At 45.8% G+C, this 25,491-nt stretch overlaps 1 protein-coding gene across 7 annotated transcripts; it reads left to right on the plus strand.

Moving 5' to 3' along the window:
* Nucleotides 1-25,304, plus strand: mgaa (MAX dimerization protein MGA a). Of its 7 annotated transcripts, none has more exons than XM_087169631.1 (27): nucleotides 1-232; nucleotides 2,848-4,031; nucleotides 4,995-6,876; nucleotides 8,562-8,871; nucleotides 9,693-9,794; nucleotides 11,406-11,534; nucleotides 12,007-12,129; nucleotides 12,672-13,513; nucleotides 13,611-13,887; nucleotides 14,084-14,211; nucleotides 14,382-14,456; nucleotides 14,626-14,728; nucleotides 15,182-15,528; nucleotides 15,959-16,327; nucleotides 16,455-16,734; nucleotides 17,038-17,280; nucleotides 17,555-18,282; nucleotides 18,544-18,666; nucleotides 18,829-18,940; nucleotides 19,295-19,425; nucleotides 19,502-19,590; nucleotides 19,977-20,061; nucleotides 20,345-20,456; nucleotides 20,617-21,009; nucleotides 21,791-21,922; nucleotides 22,005-22,133; nucleotides 22,815-25,304. In XM_087169631.1, the coding sequence occupies exons 2-27, from the start codon at nucleotides 2,923-2,925 to the stop codon at nucleotides 23,603-23,605; spliced, it is 9,144 nt and encodes a 3,047-aa protein (XP_087025757.1). In that variant the 5' UTR covers nucleotides 1-232; nucleotides 2,848-2,922; the 3' UTR covers nucleotides 23,606-25,304. The 7 variants fall into 7 exon arrangements, with proteins under 7 accessions (XP_087025757.1, XP_087025761.1, XP_087025759.1 ...); XM_087169635.1 differs by having other exon boundaries at nucleotides 15,185-15,528; XM_087169633.1 differs by having other exon boundaries at nucleotides 9,696-9,794.
* Nucleotides 25,305-25,491: the final 187 nt, after the last annotated feature.

The raw sequence follows: 25,491 nt of genomic DNA on the forward strand, positions 1-25,491 counted from the left end.
CAACTTTTAAAATAGGTGGCAGCAGCAAGATGGCGACCGAGACTGCGCAGTACCAAAGAAGACGAAGACGGACGATGACGTGACACTGAAGGACACCGCGTGCTGTTTTTCCCTCCTCAGTTAGAACACATCCATGATGTCGGTGAGGAGGCTTGTACGACGGAAAAACACACGGTAACGTTCGGATTACACGTTCACCGTCGTAACACTCGGTGTGTTCGCGCAGCAGAAGGTAAAACATGTGCCGTTATCAGAGCACATGGTGTGGACGGGACAGACCGACCGGGGGTGTAGTGTTTACTGGGGAAGCCATTACCGGGCTCAGCCTCAGGCCTGCTGCTGCTGCTAGCTAGGCTCCACTCTCTTTAAGAATCTTATTGGATGTAATGCTCAAACACGTCGAGCTGAAACTGGTCAGACGTGGTTATTGATCGTAATTAGATCAATGTTTGCCTTAAGTTCGTCAAACTAATTAGATTTTTCATCAGCTTAAGTTTACACGCCGCTGATAGAAGGCAGTTTGCAGATCAGTTAATGCGTGTTACAGAGACATATTAAAGAAATAAATATTGCAGAGCGTCTACAGGTTTGAATAGTGTTTAAAAACCATTGAATTCGGTTCCCTCACACATGCCAGATAAGGTGTTAAATGACATTTTGCATGCCTGCAGTCAGCGGCACGAAGACTCAAAGTGTTGGTTTGAGCTTATCTGGGTTCATGCATGGACAGATCATGAAACAATGGGCTCCTGGGCATAGACAAATAAAAGGCCCCCAGCCATCCTGTCCAGGACCCCCACACTGAGAGAGTTGAAACAATGCAATTTGTGTGTCTGTTTAGCATCTTATGTGGTTTGTTCTATGTGTTTTCTGGTTGTTTTGTGTTGCTTTGGTTGTATTGTGCATGTCATGAATGTGGCGGTATGCTAAGCAGAATGTGGTGTTATGCTAACACACTCCCACTGGATGGTTTAGCAACTGTGGCAATAATCAGGTCGTCACCTTTGGGGACTTACTCGCTGCTGGTTGGTCTTAAATATGGAGAAAAAATGGCGAGTGTTGAATCACAAGAATATAGCTATGGGCAGGTCGCAAATGTAAGTTTGTTAGCCTAAGGTTTTTGTTTTCTCTGATGAGTCTAATGGATTTTGCTATGTATTTCAAACAGTAAGTTTGCTGTTATGTCTTTTTAGACTATGTCCACACAACAATGTATTAGTTTTAAAACAGCGTTTTCAAACAAAAACAATCTCTGTTCAGATCAGTATTTGTCCGTATCAGACACAATCTCGGTCTGCACTATCTCACCTGGAAGCTCATGCATACCTGACCATTCATGTGCACTGGGCATTTAAACAGGAAGCAGATTGTCATCTCTGCGGTTGATTAGTCGCAAAAAATACTACAAACGAGGAACAGCATGACAATTGCAATTGTGTTAAAATGCAGAATTTAACTGAACAACAGCTGCTACCAAAAACGACAAGGTCAATAACACTTGTATTTCAATAATCTGTGTTGTATTCACCACTGGTAGTCGAGGCAGATTAGACCCAATCAGGAGCAACTGTGGGTGTGTATGTCATCGTTTCTATAGGTCTCAGTCCAGACTGCAATGCAACGCCTGAGTTTTCAAACCAAAAGGCATCGAGCAGTGTTTCCAAAAGCCTCTGTTTTCGTTTTCCGTTTTCTCCACTGGAAAGGAGGTGAAAACGTAGCAAAAGAGATGCGTTTTAAAACGAAAACGTAGTAGTGTGGACATAGCCTTAATTGTCAACAAATCCAATGTGCAGATCCAAACCAACAATGTGTTAGTTCGTCTCTCAACACTTTTGCCCATGTCTCAAGCTCTACACTTCAACTCATCTATAAAATGCCTCATATATTTTTTTAAGAAAACAGCTGGACACTAGTTTTCATCAAACAAACAGGAGGAAACAGTGCATTCTTTGGGGACTATTTTCAGTGGCGGATTAATCCACATTGGCTGCTGTAGTGAGTATTTTGGGGCAGCGGGATAGTGATACAGTGTATGTGTTCATGTTAATGAAGGAACATGTCACCCAGTGCAACAGTGAAACTCTGATGTGTTTATGGAAACAGTGGAGCTCTGTGGCTCTCAGAGGAAGAAGATACAGGTGTCAGGATGTATGCAGTATTGATCTGATTCTGCACATGAGATTTAATGACATCACCAGAGATGGACATAAAATGCACTTCTTGTTCTGCCTTCTCAAAAGCACTGATGTCATTTAACAATTCATTTAAAACGTTGCCAGTTTTACGTTGTTTAGGAAATCCTTCTCTCAACACATCAGTCTGTAAAAATGTGCTTTCATTTATTTAAGTTATTCTATATTCTGAGATAAAATAAAAAAAAACAGCCCTAGAAACCCCACAATAATAATCAGACCATAACTTGCAAAGCTTTACATTTAAAACATGTAAGCAAATTGACATTATTAAATGACTTTGATTGAATGAATAATTTGAATGAATTCACGTCACAGAGAGATGTTTAAATTCCAAAAACTACATCAACAGGAAAATGAAGCCAGCAATTTTCCAGGTTCCATGTCTGAACAGGTTTATAACCTGCAGAATTTCAGTCAATCAAATCTTCGCTTACTTTGGCCGTAGACTTCAGTCGTCCTACATCTAGCACTCTGCACCATGTGGCTTGTATAAGGACATTATCTGGGTATTGAAGCCCACAGTTATAAATGGGAGTGGCAGTGAGCTGATGGCTATCCAACCTCAGCATAACGTGTTTCTGGAACTAAAGCTAACATCACAGCTTGCACAATGTCAAATAGTTGACGAAGGTTTATCACTTTTGTTTTTCAGGATGCTGCCTTGAACCATTGTACAGATGTAGAAAAAGTGGGATCCTCCAGTCCTTTAAATGCCTGGGACCTGTTCATGTCTTCTAAGAAAAAGCGGAAAGGCATGGTGTTCCATCACGAAGGGGCAACCACCCCTGCAGCAACACCTGCAGCCGAACATCCACCTGCATGCTTTGTTGTTCCTAAACCAGGGAAGGCAAGCGAAGGCGGGATGGAACAAAGCACCTGTGTAACCAATGAAGAGGCAGACATGGTGGGTAAACCCAACATGTGCCCATCAAAGGAAGCCATCAGGACTTCTGGTGGACTTCCTGCTTTGAAACATCCAACAAGTTCAAACCCTCATTCAGAAAACTTATCACCTGATAGCAGCTGCAAAGGCATCAGAGTGACACTAGACAACAACAGCATGTGGAACGAGTTCTTCAGATGCAAAACAGAGATGATTCTGACTAAACAAGGCAGCAGGATGTTCCCCTACTGCCGCTTTCGCATCTCTGGCTTGCAGCCATCTAGGAAGTACTCTTTGATTATGGACATTCAACCTTTAGACAACAGTCATTACAAGTGGACCGGCAAGAACTGGCAAGTCGCTGGGAAAGCAGAGTGTCATGTTAAGAGACAACCATTCGCTCATCCAGAGTCCCCATCAACTGGTCAACACTGGATGCAGAATCCAGTGTCCTTTTACAAACTGAAGCTCACAAACAACATCTCAGACCAAGAGGGAAACACCATCCTGCATCCAATGCACCGCTACCTGCCACGACTGCATGTTGTCCAAACTGACAAAGCTGCTAAAGACATAAAGCTAAATGGTCCTAGTGTCGTCACATTCACTTTCCCCCAGACTGAGTTTATCGCAGTAACTGCTTACCAGAACTCACAGTTTGCTCAGCTCAAGGTCGACTACAACCCATTTGCTAAAGGACTGAAGGAGGATGTTTCCACTTCATGGGGCATGAAGTTGAAACTGAACTCTGGTAAAGACTCACACAAAGATGGAGGCACGATGACCAACGAGCAACATCCTGTGAAGAAGAGCTTGAAGTCATTGCTCGCAAATCATAAACCTAGAAGCTCAAAAGCAGCAGACTCAAAACCTTCAGTGTCAAGTGACCTCCAGAAAAATTCCACTACAAACAAAGATCAGTCGCCTGCCAAGGTTCCAGATGAAAGTTTGTGGTAAGAGTTCCACTTTGATAGAGAAGATGACATGCTCTTCAAATTCTTTGTACCAAGGTTTGCAAGAGAGTACAAGGATGAATATCAGCTTCTTCTAAATGTCCATCTGCATGTTCCAGAATATATTAAAATATTGTTTCGTGGCAATGCACCTGACAACCTGACGGTGTTTTGGTAGTTACTGCATGTCTTGTGCTTCCTTTACCCTTCACCAAATGTGGCAACATGTTAAACCTTCTACACCTATGTTGGTTTCACATGGTTTGGATAAGTGTCTCACAAGCTATCTGTAAGATTTTGCTCTAGGATGGGTATCTTTGCCTTTCCCCTATGCACACATGCCTATGCTTGCAGGTTTAGTATTGAGCATATAGTTTACATATTACGCTCTGATTGGACTGTTATTTTCTGCTGTTGACATATTAATGGGGCAGAACAAAGAAGCTCATTTGCCAAATGATGTTTCTCATCTACTGCAACAATTGGCTTTTCCAGTCACTTCATAGTTGAGTTGGAGATAACAACTCAACTGCTGCTAATAGCTCTGCCTCATGTTCCATTCTGGGTTGTCGCTCCTGCACATCAGAGATCATTTGCATGAAGTTGAACCTTTCTCAACTTCTCCAGGTCATGCTTGAATGAATTGTTAGAGGACGCGTTAAGGTATTTCCAGAGGTTCTGTTAATGATGAATGGCAGCCTGTTGTGCCTGCAGTGGTTAAGACCTTATTTGTGAATGGGGGATGGTACATAAGTTGTAACAACAAATATTAGCCAGATGCATGAAGTTTGGCTGTGATTGGCTAACGTGCGTATATATTTGCAGCACCAGCCAATTATGACACTTATTTGTTGTATGTTGTTATTCATATGTCATGGTTCAGTTGTACAGTATATCATAAGTGACATGTTTAATAATATCGACGTCACTAATGTGATGTTTTTATTTCTTGATTTCCTTCAGCAGCAGTTCACGTCCAGCTCAGAAGTTATTTTCTGAACTTATTCGAGAGGCTCATGTTTCACTACACCGCTGTAACCTGGAGGAGCTGGGCATCGATAACAGCACCTCTCACAGAACTGAGCTAACAAACACTAAAACAACAGCTTTGAAAAACAGCAGAGATGTTTGCAAGAAAGACAATGTATCTGGCAAAACACATAGTGAAACATCACCGGAAAAGAAGAGTGAAACTCCCTTAACAAAGAGGAAAATTAAGGGTGACAAAGGCGTTTTGAATTCACTGGACTTCAAGGACAATGTTAGGACAGATTGTTCTGAGGTCAGTAAGGTTGTTGCTGTTCCAGTGGTGTCCCAGAATTTCTCTGTGGACTCAGATCACCAACCTAAATCTGAAGCTCCATTAGAGATGAGTGTAAAGCAGCATAAACGTCCAGCGCCCCTACCTCTGCCTGCCCTTGCACTTTTTTTGAAGCAACATTCAACAAAATCTAAAAAGGCCAAAAGCAAGCCGGACTCCCCTCCCCCAGCACTCCCTTCTGAGCCTCTGTCTGGATCACAGAGTTCTGCTGCAGCCTCTGCATGTCTACCTTCTGATCATGCCAGTAATGCAGCTGGTTCCTCAAAGTATCTTACCGATGATTTCACAAAACCAGACAATCAGGCCTCTGGACATACGGTTGTAGAGGTTCATCCAGGTAAAATGGGGTTGAATGTCACTGGACAGGCAGTTGAAACGGCCCTTCAGCCTTCTGGTCCGTCATGTCCAGGTGCTGTTCTTACTCCAGAGCCAAAGGGACCAAGAAATGATGAGTGCATGGTCCCCATTTCAGTTGCAGAAAGCCCAGGCTCAGACCTGGCAGTACCAGATGGTACTTTAGTGTTACCCAACTCAGATCAGCCATTTTGTAGTTTTGGGACATCTACATCTACTATTTCCTCAACTCTTGCTACCTCGTCTTCATCTCCCATTTTGTCACCAGCCCTTGACACAGTGTTACCTGCCCTGAACTCACCACAAACACCAACCATCACTGAGTCTTCCACACTACCTTCTGACCCCCCCACAACAAATAGTTTGCTTCCTGACCCAGAGTGTTGTTCTTTTGGTTTTGAGCCTTTGTCACCAACATGCTCTCCAGAACCTTTACCTCCCCTGCCCACCTCGTTAACTTTACAACTCGACTGCAGTACTTCTGCACCGACTCCAAAAGCAGTACCTCCCGAAGAGTTACCGCCAAGTGAACACTCTGCTACATCTGTATTCAAATGGCATACAGTGTTACCTCCACCTGAGCCGTACATAGACGATTCATTCACAACATTTCAGACCACATCACAGACGCTTCCTTTGGTGTCTATTGCGTTGCCTCTGTTGCCTTCCCCGACTCCCTCCCATGCTGAACCACAGACTCTTGACATGTCCGTATCCACTCCCCCCCGCGGTCCCACACCATCACTTCAAGAGAACGAACAGTCGCTGCCCTTCCCAGCAGAACTGTCCCCCCTCGTTCTCCAGTTGCCACTGTCTCCAACCTTTTCTTCATTAGATGGAGACGGATTATCACCCACGCCTTCAATTGCAGACCTCGTGCACTTTTTCTCCACCGATGATGACCTTGCGATGGGGGTGGAGTTTTCAAACACTGAGGCAGTGGCTGTTACCTGCTCACCTCCTACTACAGTAGAGGCAAATGCACAGGAGCCTTCTCAGCAAGTGCAGCCAGTCCCAGCTAACAAACCCTGCAAGCGCAAGAAGAAGTCCCGGCGGCGAAAGCTTGCCCAGATGAATAAGGATCAGAAAGTTGATGAGTCCACCTATACAAGCATGCAGCCTAACCTGGAGGAAGTGGAGGAGCAGTTATTTATCTCGTTCACGTCAAAGGTAAAGCTTAAGTTGTTATGTCTCAAAGAGTTGTCCATAGCACAATATGTTTCCCAGGATGTTTTCTGTATTTTTAAATAAAGGGAACTTGAATGTGGAGTGGAAACCGTGTAGCTCAAGTCCAAAACACACCACTGTGATGTGACAGTTGTTCCAAGTAAACACTCTCATCAGAGTTAGCAGGGAGTATGTCATGACGGGTGGACTAAGCATGTAAAAAAGAACACCACTGGTTAATATACCACAATTGATACTGAACATTTTATGGCTAATACCGGCTTGTCACATCCAGGCTCCTGTGCCTTGACTTTTTTCTTTTCAGGTAGTACCTTCTCTTCATCTGTGGTTTTCTAGCTTTCACAGTGGGAGGATAGAAATTTTTGATGTAGAAAGTTAGCAACAGCTCAATAAACAGCTGTCAGATAATTAATAAAGACAATATTAAGAGTACATTCCCAAGTTTTTTTCAGCTGAAGATATTGGCTCTTGACTCCTGAATCAAGATCAGTTTATTATCTGCATTATTATTACATTGTGCTTTATCTGCTGATGTGTCCAATGATTCAAATGTAATGATGCAGTAATAGTGGTGTGTTTTAGACCATGTCAGGATAAATGGATGTGGTGGTGTGATACTGATACTACATACTAGAAATTGTGGGACTTATACCAAATGGTTGAAAATATTAAGACTTCTGCTAAGTATTTCAATAGTGTAAAGCAGGTTGAGGAGGAGGATCTCATCATTACTGATGCAGGTCTTCATAAGTGCCCCCCAAAGGCTGTCAGAAAACCTAAAGCTAAACAGCTTTTGAGCTTCTTTATTACTGTGTTGAGCTGTTGGAGTCATCTCAGTTGGGTGTCTACTTCACTGAATCATCTCCATCTTTAGACAGTGCATGTGACGGTGGACTGATGAAGATCTGAACTCTTTGAGATGACTCAGTGACCCTTCAACAAGTCTTCTTCATCCTCAGGCTACGTCCACACTACTACATTAAACGCCTCCCGTCCACACGACTCCGGAGTTTTCAAGCACTGAAAACTGAGACTTTTGCAAACCTCGCTGGACATGTTTTATTTTGACAAGTCTGGATGGATGACACAGACACCCACGGTCGCTCCTAATTGGGCCTGATCAGCTTCACCACCGGTGAATACAAGATGATAATGAAATACAAGTGTTACTGACCTTGTTTTTTCTAGCAGCTCTTGTTTAGGTAAATTCTGCATTTCAACACTGCAGCTATCTTTACTGTTCCTTGCTCGTTGTATTTTTTGCAACTGATCAACAGTCTGCTTCCTGTTGACACCGGCTCGCACATGCTCAGTGTACGTGATTTCTCATGTATGTGTGTGGTAGTATGGACAGAGATCGTTTCTGATATGGAGCTAAAACGCTCATCTGGACATTTATCGATTTCGTTAGAAAACGCTGTTTTAAAATGAAAATGTAGTAATGTGGACATAGTCTCAGTCTCCGAGATCTTTGTGAGGCCTGGTTCACATCAGCTGATCTGGTTTCACTGACTGACTCCAGGTCTGTTAACTCCTGACGCCAGTTAACTCCTGTACTTCACTCTCCTGTAGGGGGCTGTAGAAGGACTGCCGACTGTTGATAACATCGTGTCTGACTTTGATATAACTTGTATACAGGCAATTAAAAACCAAACCTCATATTTCAGGAGGCCCTCAAACTTCACATTGCAGACTCCTCTGAAGAAACGGTCACACAACCTCAGACGACACCTGAAGGTCATGTGACACAACATCAGACGACGACACCTGAAGGTCATGTGACACAACCTCAGACGACGACACCTGAAGGTCATGTGACACAACCTCAGACGACGACACCTGAAGGTCATGTGACACGACCTCAGACGCCATCTGAAGGTCACCTGACACAAACCCAGACGCCACCTGAAGGGCATCTGATACCTCAGACACCACCTGAAGGTTACCTGATACAACCTCAGACGACACCTGAGAACGGTGACATCACATTTATCTTGTTATTACAGTCAGATCATGTTTATTTGTTAGATGAAGGATGTGACTTAAATTCAAGTGTGAGAGGTCAGGGACACGGTTAGCCTAGCTCAGCATAAAGTCTGGAGGCGGGGGGAAACTATGAGCCAACAGGGACTACAGGCTAACTGTGAGATAACGGGAACTACTAGCTAACTCTGCGCTAACCAAGACTATAACTTAACTTTAAGTTAACAGGAACTAGAAAGTTATTCTCAGACGATGGAGCCTAAAAGCTAACTAAAAGCTAAAAGGAACCAGAAGCTGTCTTTAAGCTACTTTGAAGTAGCTAACTCTAACAGAACATAGAAGCTAACCCTTACAGGAACTACAAGCAACAACTAAAAGCTACAAGAAACTAAATACTAACTCACTTAAAAAAAACACGTGACCTAGAGGCTAACTTTAAACTACCTTAAACTTGAAGCTAACTCTGAGCTAATGAAAAGCTAACTTGCAGGTTAGAAAAATTAGTAGCAAACAGGACCTAGAAATGAACATTTCCTAATGCTTAGGTGACAGGAACGGGGCTAAAGTCCTGGCTATTATTGCTACAGACAGCTACCATTACACAAATTATAACTGTTTGTAGCTGCCATGACATCAACTACCTGTAACATTGATTACGCTATCCGTCTAAGTCTATGCTTGCTATCAGTTTACCCCTTTATTCATTTTGCCAAACTAGGCTTACCACATCTTGGACGTTGCAACAAGCTCAGATATGTTTATTTACAGCAAATGAGACATGAGTGTGAGTTTAATGAAACTGTGTTGATGTCCAGCAGAGAGTCAGGAGCAGAGGATCTCAGTCTGTGAAAAGACTCTCCTCAGAGACCTGAAGCTGATGAAACACAAACAGGTCATTCACCCTGTGCTGCAGGAAGGTTCGTATCAGCCTGCTAATGTTTGAAAATAACATCTAAAGTTCCTCAGGGAGGCGCAGCAGAGCTGGGGGGGGGGCAAAGACACTGTGTGAGGAATTAATGTCAAACATGGTCCTCCTCAGAGTTCTGAGTCAGACTTGAACCACATGTTGATCTGATTCAGGGTGACTTCACTTCCTGAGGATGTGATTATCTCTGATGTCCCTCCAGAATAAAGCTCCAGAGAAAATCAGAATCCTTTATTGACCTCCAGGGGGACATTAGGTTAAAGTACAGTTGCTTCATCAGCAAAGAATAGAGAATAGGAAGTAGATTTTTAAGATAAAATATAAATATAAAATATACATAAAAATGTCCTTATATTGTGATATATAAATAAAAAAAATAGAAATATGTAAGGATATGAGTTTAAAATTGCACTTTTTTGAAAGTGTCAGAATTGCAGTTAGTAATATAATATAATATAATATATATATATATATATATATATATATATATAATATATAGTAAGTATAAATAGATAAATTATTAAGTAAAACACAGACTGCAGAACTTCATTGAGAATCCTCCTGTTTTTAAGTTTCCTTCAATATCACAGTGATCCAGTGATAATCATCTGAACATCATGATACACTGCAGACAGGAGCTCATCACAGCTGATCAGTGAGCCTGAAAACAGAACAGCGACAATACCACAGATTATGTGATGGGTTCATTGTTTCTGTGGTTGTACTGGTTCATAAACAGTGTTGGTGTCAGGATATTTCCATCAGATCAGCAGAAACATATTTGACTCCCTCCATTTTCACACCAAAGTCAAATTTCAGTCGGAGCTGATAAACCGCAGCAAAAGTAAAACCTCAGAGATCCAGTGTGAGGATGTGATGACAGGAGGAAACAGGAGGTCTCTGTGGCTCCGAACAGGGACTTCAAGCAGCAACAATTGAAGCGACGGCTACGGCGCCCATATACATTCCAATGTGTTGCCATAGTAATGGAAATCAAAGATCGCTAAGAAAGATTTAACTCTTAACAGCAGCTACTTCACTTCTTCAGGGAACAGAGGTCTCTGAACGCTGCTACAACACGTCTCTTAAAATGACCTGAGAGCTCTTGATAATTGCTTTAGAGACGATTTAACATCAGATGAAGAGTTTGAATAAATCTGTCACTTCAGCACCACGGACAGCGTCATGGTTTCATCAATACACAGCACAGTGGGGTTTGAGAGGAAGGATGGAGGTTAACAACAGTCTGTCTGACATGTCTATGAATAAACTGTAAAAAATCTGTCAAATTATCACATTTCTTTAAGAAATATTCTCTTAATCCATAAAACTTCTAACTGTGTAATTGAATATAAACGAAGTCAAATATGACAAAAACTCTTTAATGTATTACAGGTTACGGCAAACTAGTCTTTCTCAAGTAGTAGACAGCTGTGCTGCAACTGTAGGAAGGGGCGACATAGAATCGACGCCCTCGCATCACGCCGTAGCCGTTCCTTCAACCGTCGCTGCTTGAAGTCCCTATTTTTACTGTGGGAGGAGGCGGGCCTTAGAGAAACGCACAAAGTGACAGCTGCTCCGTGTTATCGTCCTTTAAACTCAGTGGGTCTGAAGATGAACCTGCTGGATTCCACTCTGGCCATTGACCTGCAGTACCTGGGAGTCCGTCTGCCCATCCCCCCTCCCGGAGTCTCTCTGGAGCCGCTGACCCAGGAGCTGCCGCCGCCTCAGGGTTCGTACCTTCACACTGACCTGAGTCAGGTTTGCATGAAGCTGCAGATCCTGCCTCTGATTGGCAGCTTCAATATTTAGATTTTTAAATATAATAATATTTAATATAATTTAATACTGTAACTGGACCAGACTCAAAACTGGGTCATCCATGTGTCAGTTAATGTTCTCAGTCACAGGTTTAGTTTAGTTTTTATTATTATTTTCCATGACAACGTTTTACTGCTGCAGCTGACAGTGATCATTCATCTTATTGATTAATCAGTTGATCAGCTGGTCTGTAAATCAGCAGGAGAACAAAACCCCAAGTACACAGTTTAATGTGATGTCAGATCAAAAAGAAACAGAATGAATGGGTTATTAAAATGTTTTCTGTTGATTCACTAATTGAGTGACAGTTGCACATCTTTTTTATTCTGTTGTATTTTTTAACCTCCATCAGCTCTGACTCGTCTCCTCTCTGCTGTTTTCAGGTGCTTCTGCAGCGTTTGTGTCCAGAACTGGAAAAACCACAGATGTGACTCAGATTAAAGGCTGGAGAGAGAAATTCAGTCCATCAGAGGCTCCGCCCACTCCCTCCTCAGCCAGACCTGAAGGTAACCACGTGATGTGGACCATGATCTGCTTCTTTGCGCTCTGATAATTTAATCAGTATATTTTGTGAATAATGTGACTAACAGCAGGATCTTCTCAGCTGTGACCAGAGGTGTCATGTTTTCATGTTTTCATGTTGTCTGTTCGTACAGAGGGAAGAAGAAGTTAAAATCTGTAACCTAGATGAAGATCTGATCATATTTAGGACAAACACAGTCTGTTTTAACTAGTAACACTAATCGTTGCATTGAAAACATGATTCAAACTTTCACAGAGAAGCTGAAACAGTGAGTGAACCTTGACTACTGATATGAACAGTTAAGTCAGGAGTTATCAGACCTGGGACCAGATGCATAAATGATGCGTACACACAAAAAACCATGTGTACGCCATTTTATAAACCTTCCTTTGACCATGTGAACACACGGTTTTCCAAAATGATCCAAGTTACAGTGAAAATACAAAATAAGCAGAGACACGTAATTGAAACATGAAAACAGAAATAATTGTGTTTGTGTTCAATGTGTTGTTTGATGTCCTGCAGCTGGTCCCAGTTCAGATCTGCCGAAGAAGAACCTGTCGGCTTTCTGCAGCGACATGTTGGACGAGTACCTGGAGAACGAGGGGAAGCTGATCGACGAGCGAGCCGCCAGCTTCTCTCAGCCTCTTGTGGAGCCGGTGGTCTACGAGCTCCCCACCAGGAGCACCAGCTACGTCCGGACCCTGGACAGCGTCCTGAAGAAACATGGCGTCAGCTCCCCCACCTCAGACCTCATATCTGGATTCGTCCCCCCCTCCAAGAGACCCAAACTGTCCCTCAAAGAGATGAAAGCCTCCAGGAAGGGAGAGAGGAAACAGAGAGGTCCTAAACAGACCAGACTCAGACCAGAACCTGCAGCTGGTCCAGTTTCAACACCTGAGCCCGGTCCAGCAGAACCAAACCTAGTCCCTAAACTGCCTGCAGTCCCGACCCCAGCTGTGTCCCCCCCATCAAAGCTCATCACTGAACCTCATAAGTCCAGGAGAAACCAGCTCAAGTTCCAATTGGATCACACAGAACCCTTAACTCTCTCCCCTCAGACCCCCACCTTCAAGAGGAGGAGGAAACTCAAACCCAAGACCTCGTCGCAGACTCTCAGCCCCCCCAGGTCCACGCAGCCCCCGCAGGACATCTCGGAGGACCTGGCTCCTCTGGAGTCGGACTCTGAGCTGGGGACCGGAGCTGATCCGGGTGATGAAGCCCACAAGGACAGCGGACCTGTGATGACCCGAGCGCTGCTGAGACAGAAAGACTTGGAGGACGGGGTGGTGTGGGAGGGCCGACCCAGGACCAGCATCACCGAGGAGAGGGCCGCCATCGCTCTGACATCACTCTTCACACTGATGGTAGGAGATCACTGACACACGTGATCACATGATCATAATTAATCAATGATTCATTATTAGTAAATGACTCATCAATAATTTGCCCCCCCCCCCTCAGGGTTTTGTCAGCGAGAACCCCACTGCTCCCCTCCAGCTGATCCGGAGACGAGCCCCCCCCTGTCTGAACGAGTTCTGCAGGCTGGGCTGCGTCTGCTCCAGTCTGTCCCACGTCTCCAGGATCAGCCACTGCGGCCGCCCCCCCTGCATGTTCGGCTGCAGCTGCCTCAAACAGAAGGTGGTCCTCCTCAAGAACCTGGACGGGTCCGACTCCAGCCCCTCCCAGCACGGAACCACCAGGAAGAGGAGGAGGAGGAGGAGGATGAAGATGGCCTACGGTAAGTCAGAGTGGAAAGAGACTGGAGTCTGGAGGATCATGGGTAGTGTAGTTTTTAAAATGCTCAGTAAAAAAAATTAACAGTAAGCTGCTCTACAGGAGTCTGTGTGTGCGTGTGTGTTTGTGCGTGTGTGTGTGTGTGTGTTTGTGTGTGTATGACGACCTCATCTGTCACTTCCTGTCCTGTGTGACTGTAGTTCTGAAGGAGGCGGACAGCGTTTCCCAGCCTGCCGAGCGGGTCCGGATTCTGTGGAAGAGGGACGGCAGAGACTCAGATCCAGATCCGATCCACGTCCCTGAAGCAGCCACCCCGCCCCCCGCCACTGTAAGACTGTCTGCCATTTACAGTCATTCAGTCACGTAGATCTGTGAAGTGTAGAAGCTGTAACAGACATTAAAGGGCTGCTCCACCCAAATAACAGAGGACACATTTAACCTGGGTGGAGCCTCACACACTGGACTCTTTGACCAAGGTGTGTGTGTGTGTGTTTCCAGGAGAGCAGAGAGAGTAACAGCAGCTGCGCCAGGGTCAGAGGTTACCGAGGAAAGAGGAGGAGCCAGAAACAGAAGGTGAGGGCGGGGTTATACAGAACACAGCTGCTGATTCGTCGTGTTGTTGGTCTGAAGTGTTTGTGTCTCCGTCCACATTGAGGACCAGCTGGATCCAGTTCACACACACACACACACACACACACACACACCATGCACAATGTTTGACTGTCTGATACTTTTCCTCCAGGAGGAGACTAAAGATGTGAAGTCTAAATCTGTCCGGCTGAAATCTCTGAGACAGAAAGACAGGACACTGAAGACAAAGACCAGACCCTCCAGTCCCCCTCCCGGTAGGTTTATTGACACCCCCTCCTCTTCCGTCGTCCAGCCTCCCTGTGCTGGTGTTGTGGGTGTTTTGTCTCTTTGTTGTCTTCTGTCTGAACTCCGTCACTTTCAAACAACAAATATTAACAGTCCTTACGAGTCCAGGTCTCATCAACTGACCTGGTGGAGCGGGTTGCTGGTTTGAGTCCTGTCCACATGTTGTAAATAACAATAATAATGATAATAAATAAATAAGGTTGTTTCTTTGTTTCTTATCTGTGACTGGTCTGACTTTGAAAACATTGATGTGCAACATATGAGATATAAATGAAATCAATCAGCTGATTCTCTGCTCGTCCTATTGGCTGAGCTTCATTTGTATAAAATGATATGAGTGTATATGATGCATCATACTATCAAACAGGAAACAGAGTCATGTGACAGAAACCCAGAGACTCAGGTTTTGTGTTTTTCCTCAGCAGGTGAACCAGCTCAACCGGCTCCCTCCAGTCCTCCCCCGGAGCCGACCCCGAAGCCATCGAAGCGTCTCATCATCCTGGCGGAGTGTAAGTGGGTGAGCGACGCAGACAGAAACTACGTGCTGAAGAAGCTGTGCGAGGCGATGGCTCAGGACCGGCTGGACGGTCCCTTCTGGATCAGAAAGTACCTCATCAGTCCCATCAGCCAGACGGTGGAGCAGAGCGGCGCCGACCACTGCATCCAGTACAAAATCCACATCTCCAGACCCAGAGTGGAGCGGGAGAGTCCAGCTGCACCGCCGACAGCAGGACCAGGAACCCAGAGCAAGAAACCACAACAACCACAGGTCTGAAAGAATTCACACTGTTTCCTCACAACAGCTGAGAACCATGTCCCACTGGAGGGAAATCAATCAGCCGATATCTGATAATCAATCAATTGCTGAGGTCGTTGTTGTTGTCTGTTTATATCATAGTCAGATGAGATACAGGCCTCCACTTGCTGCAGCTGCTTCAGAGTAAAAGCCTGAATCACTATTTTATCTTTTATTGTGTAGGAGGTTTGATTATTAATTGTTGATTTTATATTTCCTTACAGCAGCTATAATATTATTTACTGAGTATCACAACAAATAAACAGTTTGCATATTAAATAAAACCATGTGAGAAGTTCAGAGGTCAAACCCAAAACAGACCCTGACGGCCCGGCTTCAAAGATAACGATGTGAACACGCTGTGTCTTGAACGTCTTGTGTTTCTCTCTGGAACCTGAAACAGGTGACATGCGAGGCGGAGCCTCTGCAGTACCATCAGCAGGAAGTGATGGAGGAGGCGGAGCCTCTGGACGACTGTCAGCAGAAGGTGATGGAGGAGGCGGAGCCTCTGGAGGACTGGCAGCGGCAGGTGGAGGAAGATGACATCCCAGAGGAGGAGGGATCAACACCTATGCAGGTGGATAATAGGAGGGGGAGGGGGAGGGGTGGATGGAGAAAGAGAACAAAGGCAGAGAAAAAAAGAAGAGAGAGGAAGAGGATGAAGAAGAAGAAGATGGTCAGCATGGCGCTGCCCTTCCTAACCGGGATCTCCCCCGCCGGATTCCTCTCAGCCAATAGGAAACAACCGGGAGGGACTGACCACCTGGTCCAGGTAAGAACTCCATATATGGTCGTGACTGCAGAAGTTCAGTGTCTTTACTAACGAGCAGATATTAACAAACTAAAGAAGCTGTCACTTATAAAACCTCCTGATCCGTTCTCTGTGGTTCTGGTCTCAGGTGAACGGGAAGCTCTATCCTCTGGCTAAGATCCAGCTGGGGAAGATGGGGGCGCTCCATCCGGCAAACCGTCTGGCGGCTTATCTGACCGGCCGGGTGGGGTCCAACAGGAAGCCACAAGGTCCTTCTTCATCCTCCTCATCCTCTTCTCAACCTCCCCACACCCAGAGTTCAGGACCGACCCCTCAGACCGCCCTCTCGACCTCTAACCTCACTGCCAGCGCCACCGCTAAACCCCCCCGACCAGTCACCCTAGTCACCCTGCCGACCCCCGCCAAAGGTGAGACTCGGACCAAAACCACCTGACTGAGACCGGGTCCAGGTGTGTTTGTGTGTTAGTGAGTGAATGTGATCCAGACTCGACCTGACTCCTGCAGGTTTGAGTTTTTATACGTAGAACCTCAGGTGTGAGTGTATTAGGTACACCTGAGTCTCCTTCCTGAAGCTTGATGTTCAGTGTGTGTCTCAACTGATTCACAGGTGAGACACACACCTGCTCATCATGTTGTGACCCTTCAGATTCACCTCGTGACCCTTGCTGGGTCCTGGTCCTCAGTTTGACCCCCTGCTGTTTCTGTTCCAGACTCTCAGGTGAGCAGGTCCGTGGTTCAACCTGTGAACCCGCCTCTGGGCATGGCGGCTCCTGAAGGCTCTCGGCTGCTGATCCAGGTCCCGGCCGCCCCCCCCTCCTCCGGTCAGAGGATGGTTCTGCAGCTGGTCCAGACGGCGTCAGGTGTCCAGTATTACCGCAGACCAGACGGTAAACTGATTCAGCTGATTCCCATCAGCCAGATGAGACCATTCAACCCAAAACCACCTGTGACAGGTGAGTCTGAGCGACCAATCAGGGACAGCCTTCAATCTGCAGGGAGTGGTTCAGACTTTGAGCGGACGGAGCTGTTGAGAGATAAGAGTTTCAACTCCACACCACATGACGGTGGGCGTGAAGAACATCTTATCAATAATCGATTAATCATTTGGTCTGAGGTGACATCACCGACCAACAGGAACACAGAGAACCTAGAACATCAAGTTCATTTGTTTGTTCATCCTCAACTGTCAGTGATGATCTCACTCTCTCTCTGTTTCCTCCCCCTCAGGTCCCTCAGGAACCATAAGCTCCTCCTCCTCCTCCTCCCCCCTGTCCGGCCTCAAGTCCTTCTCTGTGCCCCCCCTCCCCGCCCCCCTCTGCCCCGGCTCTGGCTTCCTGTCTCAGAAAGGGACGTGCACCTTTAAAATCATCCCCTCCGGCTCCAACAAGGAGCCGATCATCGTCACCTGCCCTAAACTTCCTTCCCAGCCCCCCTCCAAAGTTGCGAAGGCAGCTGGCTCCTTCACCGTCCTCCAGCCTCGACTCCACCCCCCCGCCACCCCAGTGAACCTCATCTCCCTCAAACCCTCCGCAGGTCAGGGGGCGGAGCTCGGGGTCAAAACAGTGGCAGTGTCTGCGGCTCCTGTGGGTCCTGGTGGGATGTTGGTCCCTCAGAAACCTGCTTCACCTCAGACTGCCCCCCCCTCCCAGAGCCCCACAGAGACCCACAGAACCCCGCCCCCCCCGCCTCCTTCTCCAGGGTCAGAGGTCAGACCTGTACCCCCATCGCACCCCCCTGCTGAGCCTGAGCCGGCCTGCGACCTGGTGGACCTGGACATCATATGTGTGGACGACTATGATGACGCGGGCCTCGTTACCACGGAAACGAGGTCAACAGAGGTGGTGGACCTGGTCGGGTCGTCGAGCGGAGAGACGGAAAACTCGTCCGACTTCGAAGACGAGTTGTCCAGCGAAGAGGAGAAGACGGGAGGAGGAGAGAGGAAAAAGCACGTAAGAGTATGTCAACGTTTCTACCTGAGTTCAACCACAGGTGACGGGGGTGTGACATCACTTCCTGATGATGTCATGATCTCTGATGTCCCTCCACAATAAAGCTTCAGAGAAACAGAGGCTGTTGAACTTCATTAAGAATCCTCCTGTTTGAGCACAGCTGATCACAGCTGCTATATCAGTGTGTGTCCTCAGTGTATTTGATGTGTGTGTGTGTGTGTGTGTGTGTGTGTGTGTGTGTGTGTGTGTGTGTGTGTGGTCGTGCAGCGACACATTCACAACGTGTTGGAGAAGAGGCGTCGGGGGAGGATGCTGCATTTGTTTGAGGGTCTGAGGAGGGAGGTGGGACTGAACTACGACAAGACCTCCAAGATCTCCACCCTGAACAAGGTCAGACTGTTTACACTGATCAGCTGATCACACGCTTCGTCCTCTCCTCCCCCTCCCCCCTCCTGACCTTTTCAGTCCCGTCATCAGACTGTTAACTAGCTAACAGCTAGCTAACAAGCTAGTTAGCGTGAGGAGGAACTAACATGTGTGTCTGTGCTGCAGGCGGTGCAGCTGATCCAGGAGCTGAAGACCACTGAGTCTGATCTGCAGAAGAAGAAGAGGAGGCTGATGAAGAGGAGGGAGGAGTACCTCTCCACCCTGGTTCCAACTACAGGTATGAACTGATTATAATACTGTAACCCCACCCACTCACAGCAGAGACACACCCCCCACAGTCTGACCCAGGTCAGTCACCAGAGACAAGGATCCTGAGGTTCTCCTGGTGGAGAAGGTCAGTTCTCTCATGCGATCATGTGATCACAGCAGGAAAATAAAACATGACGACGACATAAATAAACGCAGGGCTCTCACTCTTCATCAGACAGGATGATGAGGATGATGATGATGATGATGAGGATGATGATGATGACGACGCTCTGCTGTGGGATGAGCACACAGTGACCAGGATGTGACTCGTGGTGCGTCAGAGCGGTCACTAACACGGCGTGTGTGTTGTGTGTTTGTTCAGATAAGAGCAGAGAGTCCGGGACCGGGACTCTGACCAGACCCGGTCTGGTGGTGGTGGATCTGTCGGACCAGACGGACGAGCTGACGGAAAACTCGTCTGACGAGGACAGAGCGGACAGGGCAGACAGTGTGGTGAGAAACAGTTCAGTCCCACCTGTCGGCAGGTGTTCAGGTGACGTGTTACCTGACGTCTCTGTGTTTGCATCAGGAGGAGGGGGAGGCTCGGAGCGTTACCATGGAGACGGAGGAGGAGAACAGTCAGCTGGATGTGGCTGAGTGGATGATGAAAAACCCAGAGTAAGCACTGACTGAAATACATGATCTGTTTCCATGGAGACATGATTGACTTCATATAGTGACCAGACCAATATTTGTAATTAAGAAATAAAAACAAACTCTGAGTAACAGTAACAAAGAGCTGATCAGAGTATTGATCAGGGTATTGATATGAGATCAGAGCAGCTGTATTGATACTGATATATTTGACAGTGTTTATGAGTCAAACAGTTTGTTTTTTCTGTTGCTGCAGACGTATTGATCGATCAGTCTCATGATCTAAGTAGAACCTGGATTCTAGAGCAGTTTTTAAAAGCAGGTTCTCACAGAGCTTCGTGTTAAGAAAAACACACCTGTGAGAATGAACAGGTGAGTGTGAAGTGACTTTTTTTTTTATCTCTCAACAGAGCTCAGAACGTCACAGCCGCCTTCAGAGCTCTCCGCTCAGCCATGAACAGCAACAGCTCTTCAAAGAGCTTTCTGTTACAACAGGTGAGAACAGGTGAAACAGAACAGATTTGTGTTTGTAGCTCGGATGAAAATCTGATCATATTTTGGAGAAATGAAAACAGAGGTTCACTGACTTCTTCTCTCTGGTCTGAATGTATTTGATTGTGAGCAGCAGGAAGTGACAGTTACAGGTAGTATTGACTGTAGTCAACAATGAAGTGACTGTAACTGAACACTTCACAGTAAAAGCCAGAGTCTGTCGTCACTGGAAGGCTTTTATTGTGAAGCAGCTGAGTCCAGGTGTAACGGTTGTTCTGTGTTTCAGGCTCGTCATCAGATCCAGACTCTGCAGACTGAGATGCAGAGACTGAGGTCTGTGAAGATCCTTCTGAACCAGCAGAGAAACTCCTACATCAGACGCATCTCCCAAAGATCAGGTGAGGAACCAGGTGATGGCGATGGTGGGGATGTCTTCAGGTTTTCTGGAGCTGTGTGTCGTGAGCTCAGATGTCAGTGACGTTCAGGTCAGGTCTGCGTGTCGGCAGAGATGCAACCTGCAGGTGGAGTTGTAACCTGTAGGTGTGTTGGTGGCTGCAGGTAAAAGTGAGCAGACAGTCCTGAGGAAGCTGCAGTACCTGTCGTCCAAACAGAAGATGATGGAGGAGCAGGAGAGACACCAAGCAGCTAACGCAGGGGGCGGGGCCTCTGATCCTCCAACAGGAGACGCTTCTGATGACGACATCATAATCATGTCTACCTACTCGCAGCAGCAGACTCCACAAGCTCCTCCCACTCTTGTTTCCGCCCCACCCACCATCACACCTGTCCAGATGTCTCAGAGGACCCTGCAGGTGTCCAAGCCCATCCTGGCTCCTCCTGCTGTATCCCAGAATGCACCTGTTGTGAGGGACCGGCCGAGGACGATCCCTAACATCCTGTCCCGCAGTAAAAATCCAGCTCCATCGTTTCTGCTCAAAAAGACTGTGGAGGGTAAGATTCAAAGATGGAGATACATCGATAGATTATTGATTGATCAGCTGATTTTTAACTCAGTTACTTATACAAGTCTCACATATACACGGTCTCGCTGTCAGACAAAGTATCTCACTAACTAATAGTAAGTGAGAAAGTTAGTTGGTCAGTAAGTGAGTGAGTTAGTTAGTTAGTTGGTTAGTGGGTGAGTTAGTTGGTTAGTGAGTGAGTTAGTTTGATAGTAAGTTAGTTAATGGGTGATTAAGTGAGTTAGTTACTTGGTCAGAGAGTTAGTTGGTCAGCAAGTGACTTAGTCAGGTAGTTGGTTAGTGAGTGAGTTAGTTGGTCTGTAAGTGAGTTAGTCAGTCAGTGAGTTATCTAATTGATAATCGGACAAAGTATCTCACTAACTAACTCACTAAGTAATAAACAGGTTAGTGAGTTAAAAGTAAGTGAGTTAGTTAGTTGATCAGTAAGTGAGTTAGTTTGTCAGTGAGTTAGTTAATTGGTCAGTAAGTGAGTTAGTTTGTCAGTGAGTTAGTTAATTGGTCAGTAAGTGAGTTAGTTTGTCAGTGAGTTAGTTAATTGGTCAGTAAGTGAGTTAGTCTGTCAGTGTTACAGCAGTGTGAGCGTTCGTCATCTTACGTAATTTTAAGTTATTTTACAGTAATTTACATCATCGTACATCATTTTACGAACTTACGTTATCTTATTTATTTTATGGTATTTTACCTTTGACATTTTATGTAATTTTGGACATCCTGTTGTCATTGCGATCAACACCTGTGTGTCTGTACAGGCGAAGCTCCGTCCATTCAGTCTCTCGTACCGACTCTGTCTCTGGTTGGTGCGGCGTTGCCAGGACAACCGGTCCTGACCCTGAGCCCGCTGATGTCGGGACCAACGGTTCTGCAGACGGGTTCTACACCAGGTACTGACTGACCAGTCACTCTGCTCTCTGCCTCAACATGCTTTAATTTTGAAAGTAAAATGTGGACTCTTCCTGTCTGTAGGCGTGGCCTCAGTCACCCTCAACATCCCCAGTCTGGCCAATCAGCAGATCCATCTCACCTCACAGCCCCACCCCACAACCGGTAAGATCTACAGCAGCTCCGTCCCCCTCACCGTTACTAACTTAACAGGTAACTAACTAACTGATTCACTCACTGACTAACTAAACTAACTAACCTTACAGATAACTAACTTAGACAAAATACCTAACTCGCTAACTCAATAGCTAACCAACTGAATAGTAGTTGACTAAATGACTCATCGACAGCATAACTCACAACTGACTCTTACCAACTACCAAAACTAACTTTCTGACTGGATTAATGGCTGACAAAATAACTAACCAACTACATTAACTAGCTAACTTACTGAGTCATTTATTTACGAACAGACTGACTCACAAGCTGCCTGACGCAATAACTAGCTCACTGACTGACCGACTGACTTAAGTACTTACTAGGACAGAGACTCACCACCTTCACTGTCTAACTCACCTACTACATTACTAACTAATTAACAGACTAACCAACTACACTGACTTAATAACTGAGTTAAGAAACTGACCAACTGACCCACTAATTTACTGACTAAATAAGTAACCAACTAACCGACTACACAGACTGACTGATTGAATAACTAACTATATTGAATAAGTAACTCACTCACCAGCTCACTGACTGACTGAATAACTAACCAACCACTCAGCTTATAACTAAGTGAATGAGTAACTAACTAATAACTAACTCACTCTCGTTAACTAAATAACTAACCGTTCAACATTAACTCGTCTAAACTGTTTCTATTGTTTACAGCCTCAAACTTGAACAACCTGCTGCACCTGGTTCAACCGGCAACTAAACAACAACAACAACAACAACAGCTGGTCCCAGCAGGTGAACCCGCCCCTCCTCCTCCCCTGGTGGTCTCTGCTGGACCTGACCTCTCCTCAGACCAGATCAAGAACCAGGACCAGGACCAGGCTCCATCTCAGACTGACACCAGACCTGAGTCCTCCTCCTCGTTGTCTCCACCTTCCACCCCGGCCCCGTCGTCCTCGCTGTGCCCAGGTCTGAGCGCTGATCATCGGGTTGGGCTCAGCGTGGGGGGGCCTCTGGGTCCAGGGAGCAGAGGGGACGGTGAGACCGAGAGTCTGACGTCCCTCCTCAACGAGATCGTCTTCCTCAACCAGCAGACTGTCTCCACGGCAACAACAGCGGGGGTTTTGTCTGAGACTGATGCCACAGTGGGTGGAGCCAATGAACAGGGCCACGCCCGCAGCCCCTGGGCCCTGCAGCCAGACCCTGACTCCGACTACACTGTTACCATGGAGACGGAGGAGCCAGGGCTTCAGGGACACGCAGAGACGATGCACGTCGGACCTCAGACCGGACAGGCCAACGAGAACACTAAAGGTGGTGTCCTGGCTCCGCCCCCTCTGCTGCAAATGAAAGTGGGTGGAGTCAAAGTGGCAGAACCCGCCAGCAGTGACAGAGCAGCAGCAGCAGGGAGAAGCGTGGGAGGGGTGAGGATGGAGGAAGGCGTGGCCTGGAGGCCAATGCCGAGGCTTGTCCCTCTGGGGCTGAGAGGAAACCCGCCCAGCTGACATCACACCGCCTGACTGATGATGTCACAGCAGGTTCAGGCTCTCATTGGTCAACAGTCAGAGAACGCTCTCTTTATGGCTCTGGCTGTTTGAGATGTTTAATTCCTGAGAAGTGTCTAATGATTTCCTCTAAAACAGAAACACCACACATCTGACAGCCAATCAGAAGCCCTGCTGTTGCCTTGACAACCAGTCAAACCTTTCATTAATGTTTACAGATGATCTGAGATTTTGTTTAGTTTGTTTGTCTTTTATTTATTTTGTTTTTCTGAACTTAAACTTGTCAAGGCAGCAACACGCAACCAGAGCCACTGTGTGGGCAACAGTTGCCGGGTAACAGTTGCCGGGTAACTGTTGCTGTGGATTTTGCTTTTTAGTTTCATGGGAGGATTGTTGCCAGAGCAGGATCATAAATCAGACACATGTTCATGTAATGTAGTGCCTCTCTGATATCCAAAGATGTGTGTGTGTGTGTGTGTGTGTGTGTGTGTGTGTGTGTGTGTGTGTATAGACGTCGGTAATGTAAACCCAGCAGCCTCTTCTCTGCAGACTCAACAGAAGCTTCCTGAAAGTGTGTGTGTGTGTGTGTGCGTGTGTGTGTGAGAGACATCACACTGAAAACACACACCTTTGAGAATGAGGTGGAGATATTTGGAGAAAAGAGTCGTAGTGTTGTGATTCAGTCTCTTCCTTGTGACATCATCATGTGATTTCATGATACTGCAGCTCAGGGTTATTTTCATTGTTGATCACTGATCGTTATTTGATCAGTAAATGTCAGATATCGTCCAACAGTCCTCAGCAAAACTGCAGGAGGCAGGTGACAACTAAACCTGAAACTCAAGTCAGAATGAAGAAGAATCAAGTTGCTCTGATTGGACGGAACCGAACTGCAAAATGTAAATACATTTAAAACATATTGAAATATTTAAGTTTGAAACCATCACTGAATAAATTTGCTTTGAAAACTTTAGAGTCAAAACAACTTTATTCAGGTCACTCAAATGTTTTTCTTTCATTTTTGATCAAACTGATGAAAAACCAAGTGACTGAAATTGGACGTGGGAATTTTAATCCAGTCGAGTGAGTGACGCTCAAACAAAGAGGAAAAACATCAAGACGTTTGCATGTGAAATTAAACTTAAACTTTATTCTAGAAATGTATTCCTCAAAGTCTGAACTCTAATCTCCCTCCATGTTGTTTGTGTGGAGCAGCTGTGAGAAGAAGCCAAACACTTTGTGTAGAGTCGCATTTGATTCATTTCAGTTTTCTGACAGGACGCAGAAAAACCTCGTCAGGAGGAAATATTCAGTCACTGGACAAAGAAACAAACTGATTTATTAAAACAAGTTTCTTCATATTTTAATAACACACTAAGAGTCTCAACAGGAAACAGCGGCTGGTGTCTCACCTGGACTCACCTGGACTCACCCTCACCTGCTCAGTGTTCACGCGGCACCACAGGACAGTCAAAGCATCAGTGTGGTGTTTTGTGTCAGACGACTGTTTTCAGATGAAGCTGCTTCTTTGTGTTGAACCGGTTGATGTTTGTACAGTTGTGTACAGTTGTGCCGTTTGTTTTTTTTACATTTGTATTTTTGTACGCATTAGACAAACGTTCTGATGTAAATATTAGTTGTCTGAACACAGACGTCTCACAGTACTGCACCACGAGTATAAATAAAGTTTGAATATGGACTCTGACTCCAGGTTTGATTCTCTAAATAACAAGTAACATTTATATTTAATCTTTATTTATTATTAATATATATATTTATTTAATCTTAAGAGCTGAAGAGTTTTATTCTGAAACACTGAAACTAAGGAAGGTCTTTCTTTGACAGGACTTTACCTGAACACATCAGCTAGTAGACTGTTATATTAA

Source organism: Seriola lalandi, unplaced genomic scaffold, assembly GCF_002814215.2.
Source record: "Seriola lalandi dorsalis isolate HSWRI2012SDOR001 ecotype SW California unplaced genomic scaffold, Sedor1 jcf7180002054902, whole genome shotgun sequence".
Classification (NCBI taxonomy): Eukaryota; Metazoa; Chordata; class Actinopteri; order Carangiformes; family Carangidae; genus Seriola; species Seriola lalandi.